General features: G+C 46.0%; 1 protein-coding gene across 2 annotated transcripts; it reads right to left on the reverse strand.

Annotated features, from left to right (window-relative positions):
- Positions 1-329: 329 nt before the first annotated feature.
- UPK1B (uroplakin 1B) lies at positions 330-12,282 on the reverse strand. 2 transcript variants are annotated; one of them, XM_032098504.1, is made up of 9 exons: positions 12,067-12,281; positions 7,843-7,896; positions 6,748-6,835; positions 6,019-6,219; positions 4,449-4,523; positions 3,621-3,731; positions 3,151-3,330; positions 2,287-2,370; positions 330-1,646 (listed from the first exon to the last, which is right to left on the reverse strand). In XM_032098504.1, the coding sequence occupies exons 3-9, from the start codon at positions 6,814-6,816 to the stop codon at positions 1,596-1,598; spliced, it is 771 nt and encodes a 256-aa protein (XP_031954395.1). In that variant the 5' UTR covers positions 6,817-6,835; positions 7,843-7,896; positions 12,067-12,281; the 3' UTR covers positions 330-1,595. The 2 variants fall into 2 exon arrangements, with proteins under 2 accessions (XP_031954395.1, XP_031954396.1); XM_032098505.1 differs by lacking the exon at positions 7,843-7,896 and having other exon boundaries at positions 12,067-12,282.
- Positions 12,283-13,027: the final 745 nt, after the last annotated feature.

Raw genomic sequence — 13,027 nt, forward strand, 5'->3', positions numbered from 1 at the left:
CTCACCTCGCCTCTAAACCAGGTGAGTGGCTGATCTGTGAGGATTGTCAGTTCTGAAGGCACAGTCACACAGAAAACTTTGTCTGTGTTGCAGGGACCCATTTCTTCCTCAAGCTCTTTGCCCTTATATCTGCCTCCTTCTCTCCCCCAGCACTCTGGCACGGAACTATTCGGCTGCTGAGTCTCTGGAGCACGCTGCATCCTGGTGCTTTACTCTCTCTGTTACAGCATGTTAAAGCCTGACATTGTCCTGCCCCACATGTCCCAGACACAGACCTTTATTATTTACCCTTTCCAAAGACACAACCTTGAACAAGAGAAAAAAAATCACTTCCCTTTCTTTTTAATTAGTATTTTGGTGAATATACAAAAAAAAAGAATCAAGGCAGATGGCAAGCATCAGGACCTGAACCAGTACATCTTTGGAAGAGGCTTCACCTCAAAACGCTCTGTGGAGGAGCACATTTCTCACAATACGTTTAACTAATGAAGCATTCACTAGGAAAGACACCAGCTCAGTCTGGGCCAAAGTAAACAGCCTTTATTGAACTGAGTGAGAACTGCAAGCACTGATGCAAGGACTGGGTTTGGTTCAGTTAGCTCCTTGCTTGCATTTTTTCACAAGAGTTACTCACTGCCATTATTTGCCGTTTGTCCTACCTGATCCGGGGATGTGGAAGGGGAATGACGCAGGGGATGTGACCATATACACACAGGTAGCTGAAGCAAGAAGCACAGTAAACTAGGAGCATGGGACAGCCACTTTTGTAAAGGCAACTACAGCACAGAACCCCTTGTAGTCTGCACAAATTCTAGCCCGTAGGTGTATGAAATCTTGTGTGAAGTACATAACAGCTTTTTTGAGGAAGTTGCTTGTTAGCAAGTGGAGCTTTTCCTGGACTGGCACTTCTGAAGGTAGGAGCACATGCAGTAGTTTCATCAAAGACAGGAGGTAGGCTTGAATATAGGCAGCATATTGCTGAGGAGTGAGCTAGCCTTTTATTGGGCTTGACTAGCAACAGACTTTTTATCTGTGACATGTTTTTATCGCTGACACACATCAATGCTCAGAGAATCTGCCTTATTCTAAGGCAAGGGTGACAGAGACCAGCAAGAGAAGTTGAACAGTAAAATATAATAGAGAGGTCTGCAGTCTTCTCCCTTGCAGCATCCGTCCTTATTGCTCACAGGAGGTTATAGTTTTGCTCACACAGCCCTTGCTGAAGCATTATAATTTAAATTCAAACTAATATTAGAGAGACATTTTTCTGGAGCAAGTGTTTCTTTTCTGATGTCATCAGAGAACAAATCAGATCACTTTTTTCCTTATGCTCCAGGATTTCTTGCACAGTGAAAAACAAATTGTACCTCAGCCAGGAGGCATTAAGGCTGCAGAACAAGGGGCAAAGCACGGACACGAAGATTCTTTCCTGCAGTCATCAGTTCTTTGCTTCAAGTTTATGGGGGGGCAAAAGTATATATGGGAGAGGTGGTGGGAAAACTTCAAATCTTCCATGGCCCAAGGAGAGTGGAACAGAAGACAAACACATGCAGATTCACATGGCTCTTCAGGACAGCACTGAGGACGCTGGGCCTTCAGTATTCAATCCCACTCCAGTAGAACATGGTACCAAGGAGGACACAGAACTGAAACAACAATACTGTTAAGTTTCTCTGCTCCCTATTTCCTGCTTTCCACCTCTCCTCCAGCCCCATTTAGTCCAACTGGTTGGAGAGATTAACAGAAATTCTTGAAAAGCAAAGCCTGTTCAGGCAGAGGAAGCTTAAAGTTTTTTATCTGCACAGAAACTACACAGCAAAGAAAGAAGATATGTGCAGCTATAACTATTTGACTGTATCGCTCATCTCACTGGGGATTATCTGTCATGAAGCTGCTGAACCCTGAGTACTTAATACACTCATACAAAATCTTTGAACTACAAACCGAATTATCTATCATGATTACTGCTTAGATGATCCAATACCCTTCACAAAGAAGTATCTGCAAGGTGTGTTTGCTGTGTTGTATTGCTGAGATGGCAGCAGGTCGCAGCAGGCCATGGCAGGCTGGAAGGCCATCTAGTTCCTCACCTCTGGAAGCCAGAATGGAGGGGAACTTGTAAATGTGGCTGTTAGTGGAGCAGGCTACAGGCAGATTTGTGATGAATGAATGACGATAATCTATGGACATTTTAAATGCGTAAGTCCCGTCATCCACCTCCACCCAGCTGGGTGTGGAACAGCAAGAGAAGAGAAGAGGAAATAAAGGCAAATATTAAGTACTTACAGTCCAGCAGAGGATGGCAAAGCCAAACCAGGCAACACCCCAGGCATGTGTGTTCACTGGCCCAGAAATAGCATCATAACAACCCTGAAAGACAACCAGGAATGACTCAACACCAGTGCTGAGCCTGCACTGTGAGGCGACAAGCTTATTCACCCCTGAGAGAGACTTAGGTGGCATGGTGGCATGCTCCTCTCCTACTGCAATTTGGGTAGCTCAGAGGGTCTCAAAAAACCAAGCCAGAGCTACACTGCTTATTGCAACTTGCAGATAACTGACCTGTTTCTGGCTCCAGATACATAGACCCACCTCAAACACTTCAAGGACAACTTCCTGTGCCATTCACTTGCCAAGTACACTTAGATAACCAAACACAGTTGACAGAGAATTGACCTCCAGAATCAAGAACCTGAAGGCAAATTTGGAAGCTTGAATGCCTTCTAGAAATGCAAGCTAGTACAGAAGCTGATGCTCATGACCCAGCAACCTAGTGAACAGGACACTCTGGTCAACTGAAAAGTTCTTCCTTGAGGAGGGGTACTGATGATTTGCTCACTTGCATTGTATACACTCATCCCTGGGCTAAGTTTGATTTAGCTACTGTCCATCTACATGTTAGAGATGTCACTTCTTACAAGTGGCTTGGGAGATTTCTCTCTCCATCAGGAAAGCCTCTATCCTAAAAAAAATTCCTGTCCTGTGTTCAGCAACATGGTCAGGACTCTACAGGCATTTCTTCTCCTCCAGAAAGCTTTTGAACACCTGTAGCTTACAGTGAAGGAGAAAGGCTATTCACAGTTTCTTTCCCTTCCAGCAAGGCACTTTTGACTGACATATGTTAACTGGAAAAAGCAGAGATGATCTTACATTGCTGTTATAGTAGCCAGGCACTCCAAGTTTGCAGCCATCAAGGTTGACGGGAAGCCCTTGTGTATCCAGGACGCAGCAATTCCGTGGCCAGGGGTAGTCGGCATCGTTGTGTGTGTCGCGGAAGGCAGACGTGTACTCCTGCCAGTCAGAGGGGCCCAGCACCCCACAGCAATGGTTCTGCAGGGAGAGAGGAGGGAAGGGTCTTTGTGGGCCCAGGTCACAGCCCTGCACATGTCAGGACGCCAGTTAGGCATTAATCACCAATTTATGGGAGAGATTTTTGAAGTGCCTGTCTTTGACAGTCTGTCGTCTGATAAATGAGCTAAAGGGGGAGTGTGTCAGAACTTTCTTTAAGGTTCAAGGCAGATGCCTTGATCCTCTTTGTTATCCAGCAGCCCCAACGAGGACTTGAAATTCCAGGCCTGCAGAGCATTTAGTAATTAGCAACTTTTCAGTGTTGTTATTACCTGAAGCATGAGTTTATCCCATGTCTTTGTGAGCTCTTTGTCACTGTTATTGGCTGGCTCTGTCTTCTGATATCCCTCCAGCATTTGCTTCAGGAAGACACCTGGAGTGTGCTACAGAAAAAAAAAAACCCAGCAAAGAAAAACGCAGAAACTATGTAAATAGGCGGTCATATAAAGCAAATACAAGGTTATTTGGGGAGGGTTTGTTTTCTTGTTTCAGTGTCCTGCTGGAGAACAGGAATGTTGCTTCTCCTCCAGTTTACACATGAGAGAATAAAGAGCAGGATTTGAGGGGCAGGAGCAACAAAGATGAAGATCTCAAGCAGGCACTACCAGATGTAGATCCCAACAGATGTGCAGAAGCTATGGATTGCATCTGGTATGTTGGAACTAAAGCACCAAAAACCATTTCCATCCCCACAGTATCTCCAACAATCCATGTAATCTTTCCCTCTCCAGTAACACTGCCTGGGGCAACGCTGAAGATTTGTCTTCTGTGTGTATGATAGATTAATCAGTCTGTAGCTGAAAGACTAAACACTGTATTGATGATTCAGCTAACCCACACTATTATTTCCTTAACTACAAGGCTGTAAACATTTTAAAATGTTAAAAATAACAAAACTGTATCAGAAAGAACAAAGTTATTTCTTTGATTAGAATAATGATGTTGGAGTTTTTTCTTGTGGGGTTGTCTTCTGCTCAGCAGTAGTCCTGTGAGTTTACACTGTATTACCACATTTACTACACTGAACAGGATGACTGTGTGCCCTAGAACTTGTGTTTCCCAGCCCAGTTAAAAGAATACACGAGGGAAGAAATACTCACGGAGTCTTGGTAGGTCGCTGCTGTGATGCAAGAAGCCATTTCAAATGCAAAAGTGATCAGCATCAGAATGATGTACTGGGGGACAAAGAGAGCAGAATTAGTTCTTGGAGAAGCAGTCCAGTATTTTTTTCCAAGATTAAGATGGAAACCCTGCTTGATGCAAAGATGGCCAGGCTATCATATTCCCCTCTGCCCTCTCTGTGCTCCTAAATGTTCAGGTAGCCCTTCCCTGTGCTTGTTTCAATTTGAAATCTACTTTCTTGAAGGTGAATGACTGGAATTGTCCTCCATCTCACAGACAAGATTTCATCAGAACCTCTTGGCATTAAGACTACCCTGCCTCCATGGAAAATACTTTGTCCTTTTCTTTGTTGCATCTCATTGGCAACCCATGTTTGTGTCATGTGTCCTCCTTCCACTTCCACTTGCCAGCTATAAGCTTTTCAGCAGGCAGCTGCTTAGTCCTAGCAGGAGATTGTACTTTGGGGAAACAGAAGGTGCAACTTAGGGTGTCAGTCAGATCCCCCTGAATTTTCATCATCAGATTTCCTGGACACTCCTACATTGTGACCAAAGATCCTTCATGAAAACAGATTCCAAGGGTCACCTCTCATATTCTCTTTCACACTTTCTTTTCCCTTTCCAACATAATCCCTTTGACATTTTCCATATTCCTTTTGGACCTCTCATGTCTGTTCCTCCTCCCACATTTTATAATGTTCTTCTCTGATTTAAGGCATGTTTTTCCTACTTACCCCAGCTTCTGTCCCTTCTACCCTCTCATATATCCTAAACCAGAGCCTTGGGTGTCAGCCAAGACACCAAAATTCAGAGTTAAGGGAATTCTATTTCCTCAGCTGTTTGCTGGCATATTCCCTGGCCCAACAATTCAGACCTCTGAGTGCCTCTTGTCTAAAACAGACACCCTACAACCCCACAGTCATCCACGAGAGAGCTCATTCCAGAGTTTTCGTCCCTACCCTTCATTATTGCAAGCACCAATTAAGTTTTGCTACTGTCAAACTAAAGGACTAAGTAAGACATTGTAGAGAGATTTGTCCACATCTTAACATTGTCCCTGGCTTATCCAAACCTCTGTCCCCACCCCTATAATTTCTGCCTGACTGCTGATGTCTTGTGTTCCTGATTGCCCCCATATTTGGTATCCTGACACTTACTAATGCCTTGTACAGAAGTCATTACCTATCAGCTCCTAAACTGAATAGTGTATGACAGCTGAAAAGCAGTACGGGGTGGGGAGAAACAAGCTATATGTGATTGCACAAGTGCTCCTGCATTGCTTCAGGGCAAGGTCAGGGTCAAGCCAGTCAAACCTCCACTGTGGCTATCTCCATTAGTTCCCTCAGCCGGGTTCAGGAGCTTCTCGTGCATGTGTCTTCACAGGAGACACCTTCTGGGACACCACAGCCATGAGCAAGAAGAACCTTTGTCTCCTTATCAGTAAAAAAGCTGTCTTTGCTCATTGGTTGATTCCCAAGGTGACCAGGGACACTAAGGCAGCATTTGTTCAGTTGGGCAGCAATAGGAAGGCAAACTTTGCCACACTTACCACCAGCAGCAAGGTCCTGCTGGCCTTAATGACTCCAATAATACCAAGGATAGACAGAGCAAAGAGTGCAAGGCCAACAAAGATGCCAATCCAGGCAGCAGCGTAGATTCCATTGTTTGCTGTGGCTTTCAGGAGAGGGTAGGGACCATGGGGGCTAGACACAACGTAGATACACTCTGCTGTCAGGGCAATGCCGCACATCTGGGAAGCACAAGAAATCCATTAGATCAAGCTTCACCAAAGAAATAGCAAAGACAGAAACAGGTGTAGAGTGCTTTTTTTCATTCAACTTCCAGCCAAATGGGAGCTACCCAAGTCCTCCTCTGCCCACCTGTACAATCTCTTGTATTGGGACTTCACAGAAGAATTGCAGGCAAATCTCACCCAGCCTTGATCTGAGAAGTCAGGCCTAGGACTTGAGGATGTTAAGAAAGAATGAACACAACCATTCCATCACTATATGGAGAGAGGTGGCTGGAAAAATGTTGGTCTGCTCCTGCTGACAGTTCTAAGGCTTTTCCCCTAGAACCCATCTTGGTATTGTGGATCAGCCCCTGCTGTCCCTTTCCCACCCAACTGATCATCTAGGACAGCTCTCCTTATCCTCTTCTCTCATGGTTTACTGGACTGTTTATGTGTAGACTTGACATGTGAAGAAAGAGAACTGCTGTTTTGAGAAGTGTCATACTGGAAGGAGGCCTCCACCCATACTTGTTCCACTTCACTTACCCCAATGACCACATTCCCAAAGACTAACAGACCCTGCAAGATGCGTACGCAATCATCACTTTTTGCCATCTTTAATTCTTCATGCAACCTAGAAAAAAACCAAATACAGTCTTCAGTTAGACCACTGGTACAGTATGCTTCACTCAGAAACACAAATTATCCATGTGGAAAAGGATAGGCAGAACTTGCCAGCCTGTCTGTACACCTCCCATCCCTTGCTTTATAGTAGTTTCAGAGAAGACACCTCCCCAAGTGTTAATCTGGTAACTCAAACTCTCCCTGATACTTGAGCTACAGAAGACTGGGACCACTTTGGGGGCAGCTGGTGTCTTCAGCTCCCCTTTGGGTAGGATTTTCATCATTACAACAGGACTCATGACAACCTCAGCTCATGGTATTTCATTTCTATCTGGCCGAAAACACCCGCTACATTTAGATGGACATGGGACAAGTTCAGCACCCTCACCTCACCCCTATTCCAAAGGAGCCAGCGTTACTCCAGGGCATGCTGTCTTGGGCCATTTTGACCAGCGCTACCATGGGACTTAACTGGTCACCACGGTGCTCTGGCTGTATCCCACACACATCCAGCATAGGGCTTTGCTAAGGGTAGCCCCATCTCCCACCCATGCTGGGAACAGGAGCTGAGTCCCCCAAGTCAGGTGTGAGGGAGGAAGGGAAGGAGGGAGGGACCAGCTCAGGTTGCAGCTGGCTCATGGGAGCCAGGCCAAGTAGAATTCCTACCAAATTCCTGAGAGTGCTATATCCTGTAGTCTGGAGTCAGGTGCCCTGCATCAAATTCATCCCCTTCCAGAGAGAGCAGCATAAAGGCATCAGTCAGAGGTGTGAGACCTCTTGCAGAAAGAAGCTCAGACACCAGGGCCCACCAAGTTTTTCTTTCAAAGGGATGGAGCACACGTGTGCATGGAGAGGGAGAGGGAAAAAACCCCAACCCTGAGACAACTGCATTTGCCAGGTGGTTAAGAAAATATAGGAAATATGTATAGAAAAATACAGGAAAGAAAGGCTGAAGTGAGTCCAGCTTGAGCAGACAACAGGAAAAACTCCTTGAACATCCTTCCTCTGCCAGAGTACCTGCACTTGTGCCTCTTTTGCTGGGGTCACTGACTTCACAATTCTTCAAAGAAGCTGTTGGGAAATATGAGCAGACAAAGGCGTCATCGAAGGGGAGCTTTCTGAGGAACAGGGCATTGTGAGACCTCTCTAACAACACTACCTCCTGCCTCCTCAGCAGCTGCCCCTTTTGGGGTATGCAGGACTTCCAACAGTGACAGATGAAAACCAGGCACTTCCCACCACTCTTTCTGCAGTGGTTTGAGAGTTAGGCATGCAGACATCTCCAGTGCTCTCACCATCATACCAGCAGAGTGCCTAAGTATTTTTGCATGATAGCACATGTGGGAATCTTTTAATAATATGTGGCCATTATTTTAAAGTTGAGAAGCCATTTTTAGTCCCACCCAGGTGTTTGGAGGCCAGACAAGTATACATGAAACAGTATGGCTCTGTATTTGAAAACGGCAGGCTCATGAGGTCGACCTGAATCTCTGTCCCTGCCAAACTTCCTGACCAGCCAGGGTATCCAGGGGATCACATAAAACTGTCTCGCAAGTCAAATCTGGGTCTGGGCAATGTTCAGCCATGTGTTCTATGGTACAGCACTGCAGAGTCTGCTAAACCTAAGATGAATCCTGGTCCTCCACTCATCTGAAAGCTGGAGAGACCACTGCCTGGCTCATGGACCTATGTGTTGCGAACTCCAGAGATTTTAAAAAAACATTTAGTTATTGCCATCTAAGAGACATCACAAGCCAGGCAGCAGTCCAAAAAGCAAGGAACTCTTTCCTGTTTGAATGCAGGCACTTGAACTCTGACTGCTACATGGAGAAGCAGGTCTGGTCCAGTTGCTGTGTATAAACCAAGGCTGAGTGTGTTACCCAATGTTCAGTGTAATAACAGCACTCACACCTTGCATGTGGGCTGTCCATCCAGCCCAAGCTCTTGCCTCTCCACAAGCTGGCTTTCTTCTCCTCCTTGGCAGACATAACTTGGCTCATTCCTGCCTCCCCTCAGGCAAGTTTTATTGCAGCCACATTAGCTGGAGAAAGCAAACCCCTTCTCCTGGCGTGAACCCACCTCCTGTGGGCCACTGTGGTTGTGAGGAAAGCTGGACACAGTCGCCACCACAGGTATCAGCTGGAAAATGGCAAATTTCCAGACAAGCTAATGTTCTCCAGTACCTTAACTAAGTTCAATGGGATTGCAGCACAGGGAGAAGCAGAGCAGTCAGGAAGAAGAAAAGGGAAGGAAAAAAGGATTTACTCCAGACCTAAAAAACCGCACTGTAGCCATATTTCTATGAATTTTCCCTCTGCCTCCCAGTGATTGGTGCTGAAAGTGTTCATTTCTTGGTGTCCACTTTATTAACCTCTGCCACATGTGGCAACCCCTTGTCTGACCCCTTCTCCCTTGCAGATGGTCCAGGATCACCATCAGCAATGAGAGACCAGGCAGGTGCTCCAAGGCCATGACAACAGCTGGGCAGCTGGAGAGCCAATCCTCCAACATGTCCCAGAGGAGAAACTGTGGGAGATTTGGAGCTTTCCACCTGCTCCTCATGCCTCAGAGGTGAGCTGCGTTTAGCCAGAGTGGGTCGCACAGCACTTGGCACAGGTACACGACTCCAGAGACACGAGGCAAACTTGGCTGGCATGCCCGAGGCAAGCTGTGCACAGACGCGGCTCACAGGCACCCCCAGGTGTGGGCAGCCCTCCTCCCAAGCCCCAGAGACACAGGTGTCAGCAGCCTCTGCCTGCAGACACAAATGCATTTGGAGGTAGAGGGACCTTCTTCTTGGGCTTGTTCAGATTAGTTTTATGACCCAAATGCAGTTTCCTGGGGCTTCAGGGAAACCCCTGAAGAAACTGGAGCTTCAGCTGCAACTGTTATCCAAAAGTTCCACATAAGAAGGCAGCCAGGTCCTGGATTTTCAGCCTTGACCTGGTGTTTCTCTCAAGGTTTCTAGAAACCTTGCAATTTAGGTGTGACCTATCTAGGTCTGAGGTATTCAATGACCACTGCCAAAGACTTTGCTCCATGCTCTAAGCAGCTTTGGAAAGGTGCCTGTTGCTCTCGTACAAAAAACCCCTATGTCCCTCCTGAGGCACATACTTCGTATTCTTCCTGACATTCTGGTCACAACCAGTACAACTGGTTGTAACTTCTCCCCTCTCCTCTCCCCTCACACCCCCAAAACACCCCTGACACTCATGGGGGGCCAGCTGAGCCTGCCAGAACCCAGGAGAAGGGTAGCCTTGCCTCCCCCTGGTACCCCACAAGCTGCATGCAATCTATTATTTCCATGCTCTTGAAGCTTTCTTGACCTCCCCTCCCTTCCTTTACTCTCAGTGGCTTTCTGAGACCCTCAGCACAACTGTGGGACATGAAAAGGAAGCTCCTTTCTGCAGAGGTTGGCTTCTGCCCTTGTATTTTAGGTGATAACCTCATGCATACTTTGAAAGGAAGCTCTTCTGGCAACAATTCCTGGATTCAAGTGGGATTTGGGGTCTGTTGTGTACCCCCACACACATTGGGCTGGTCGTTTGAAGCCTCCACATCCTATTCTATAGGCTGGGACAGGATTTCAGTGGCCTTACAGATGAATTGCCCTTCTTAGCCTAGCTCTACTCCATCTCTAGCCAAAAAACCCAATGGATAATAGTTCATTTGGCATTGCCCAACACAGAACCAGGTGTCATTTTGATCACCTTGCATTTTGTGCTAGTTGTCAAGCACTGTGACAAAGGGACATCCCAAAACATCTCTGTGAGCATCATTTGCTTCTACACCCTGCTCCTGGAGGTTTCTTAGCATGGTGGTGGGGCTTGCAAGGGCTTCACACTTGCTACCTCTCCTTCCCTCAGCGTCCCTGTGCAGGGCGTTGCATTCCCATGTCCTGGTGCAAGGAGGCAGAGACAAAGGATGCATTTGTTTTATGACTCACGGGCTCTGCACGCCTTGGCTCTGCACCACTCGAGCGCAGCTGAGCAAACCCGGCTGCGCAACGGCAGAATCCTGCTCCCTGCCCGTGCAGCCCTGCGGGGAGGAAGCCTGGGCACCACCCCTCCTGTCCAAGCCCAACTGGAGAGCGTGTCCCTACAGGCAGGAGCGAGATGCCTGGGCTAGCCCTGGGGTGCTGATGGAAGGAAGTCATCCAGATGGAACCGCTGCTGGAGGTGCTGTGCCAAGGCCAGCGCCGGTGCCACAGACCTGCCCACACCCGGACCTCCTGTGGACCCTGATGCATCAAGCAATAAACTTACTTTTGTGTTTTTCTAAATTGGTTGTAATGGAAAATTTAGCACCTATGGGGCTTAAAAAGAAGGTATTTCCCAAGTGCTTGGGACACCTTCAGAATTAAACAGTTTCTAAGAGGATGTAATTTAATATGTTTATGATGAATAGCTTGAACTCCATTGTAAGAAGCCAAATGTTTTACAAATGTCAGTTCAGCAGTTGTTTACTTATTTTAAAGCAAACATCTCCAGTGGACACAAACCCATGCACTCCTCCTGCCCTTCTGGACTTTTCCCAATGCTCTACCTCCCCTGAAATGCAGCCACCTCTCACAGAAAACTGCTTGTGTGCTCCGAGTCAACCACACTCAGAAATGGAAGAGGCAGACAGTTATTTTGTGCTACCAGGGGAGAAAAATAAAGCAAATACAAAGCTCAGCATCAAGCAGGGGTCACTGACTAATTAAGTTTCCTTTCGAAGAGAGTGCTATGAAATGAAGCCTGTGTGAACAGTGGTGTGGCTGGTAAATCATCAAGCATAATTACCTCGGAAATAGAGCTGGGAGGTAGTTTTTTCCTCTCTCCTTTATTAGTTCAGCACAGCCAAAACAAGAGGGTTTTTTTTAACTTTCCTATTTTCACAAGTGAGGGGGAATTACAAGGTTCTTCTTCCTGTACAACAATTCTTCTTTTTTTTTTTTTTTTTAACACTCAGATTTACAACCTATTTAATTTTTCCATTCCCTCCTCCTCAGTCTTTAGGAGAAAAAATATGAAAGAAATTAAAAGAGCCATAGAGAAGACACAGCCTGAGGTAAGAAAAATGAAATACTTAATAATTTCCTGCAGTTAACCTTATCCAGGTACCAGACTCCCACACACCAAACAGTCCAGGGACTAAAATAAAAAACCTTAAACATAAGAGCTGTCTTTTCTCCTAATAGACACTTACGGCTCACATGCCTCATTAAAAGGAAGACGACAACCAAAGCAAGGCACTCACCGCTCTCTTCTTGTGATGCTTCCCAGCAGAAATCCCAACCCACCTGCAAAGCTGAAAAGGCCGCTTTCTCCCACCTCTGCTGCTCTTTAAAGAGCCCAGGTTGCTTGAGGAACGTGCTGTGTGATTGGTGGGGTGCCCATCACATGAGGAAAACTTTTTTTTCTAGCCAAACCTGTTCCCCGGTCCTCCTAGGACCAGAGGGTGTCTCTGTGATTCTTAGATCATATCGGAATGCCGTTGTGCCGAAAACACAAAGCTTTAAAGAATTTCTATTATTATACTCTCAAAAGGGTGGATGAGTGAGTCACTCATACGAGGTACTTGAACTTTAAAGAGGATGGGCAAGTTGGAAGGACGTAAATATACAAGGATTGCTGGATCACTGTTTGAACGTAAGTATAAGAAGAATGTACTGAATAGAAAAAGAAAGTAAATTAAAGTTTAATGTTTCCATTTAATAATGTTGCATGGGCAAGATCCAGTGGTTTGGGTTGGATCCATTTTCATTTTACTTAGCTTGGGATTTTTTTTGGAAGCAGAAGTGTAAGTGTTGGCTACTCTGCAAGACACTGGATAACGTGAAAAGTGGGGAGACTATTCCATTTCCTTGGGCACTCTGGATTTTTCACATAGTCCTATTAAGACTGAGCAAAGTCAAGAACAGATATATAGATTAATTGGCCTGTGATGAACTGAGAATGGCTAAGGCTGAGGAACACAGCAGAAAAGGAATGTCTCTCACCTTTCTCTCCCTCACTCATTCCAGCACAAGTCTGCCAAAAGTCATGATTCACTTTACTGGAGCCTTGAACATGTCTGGCAAAAGCACAGGTGGTTGTGCTTGTTCTTCATCTGCTGATGCAAAAGCCAGCCAAATAAATAATGGGCTTGGGAAGGGTAATGGGAGTTCCATGATGTTAGAGCCTTTCACAAATCAAAAACAAACACAAAAATAACATGT

The sequence above is a fragment of the Corvus moneduloides genome, chromosome 2, assembly GCF_009650955.1.
Source record: "Corvus moneduloides isolate bCorMon1 chromosome 2, bCorMon1.pri, whole genome shotgun sequence".
NCBI classification, from domain to species: Eukaryota; Metazoa; Chordata; class Aves; order Passeriformes; family Corvidae; genus Corvus; species Corvus moneduloides.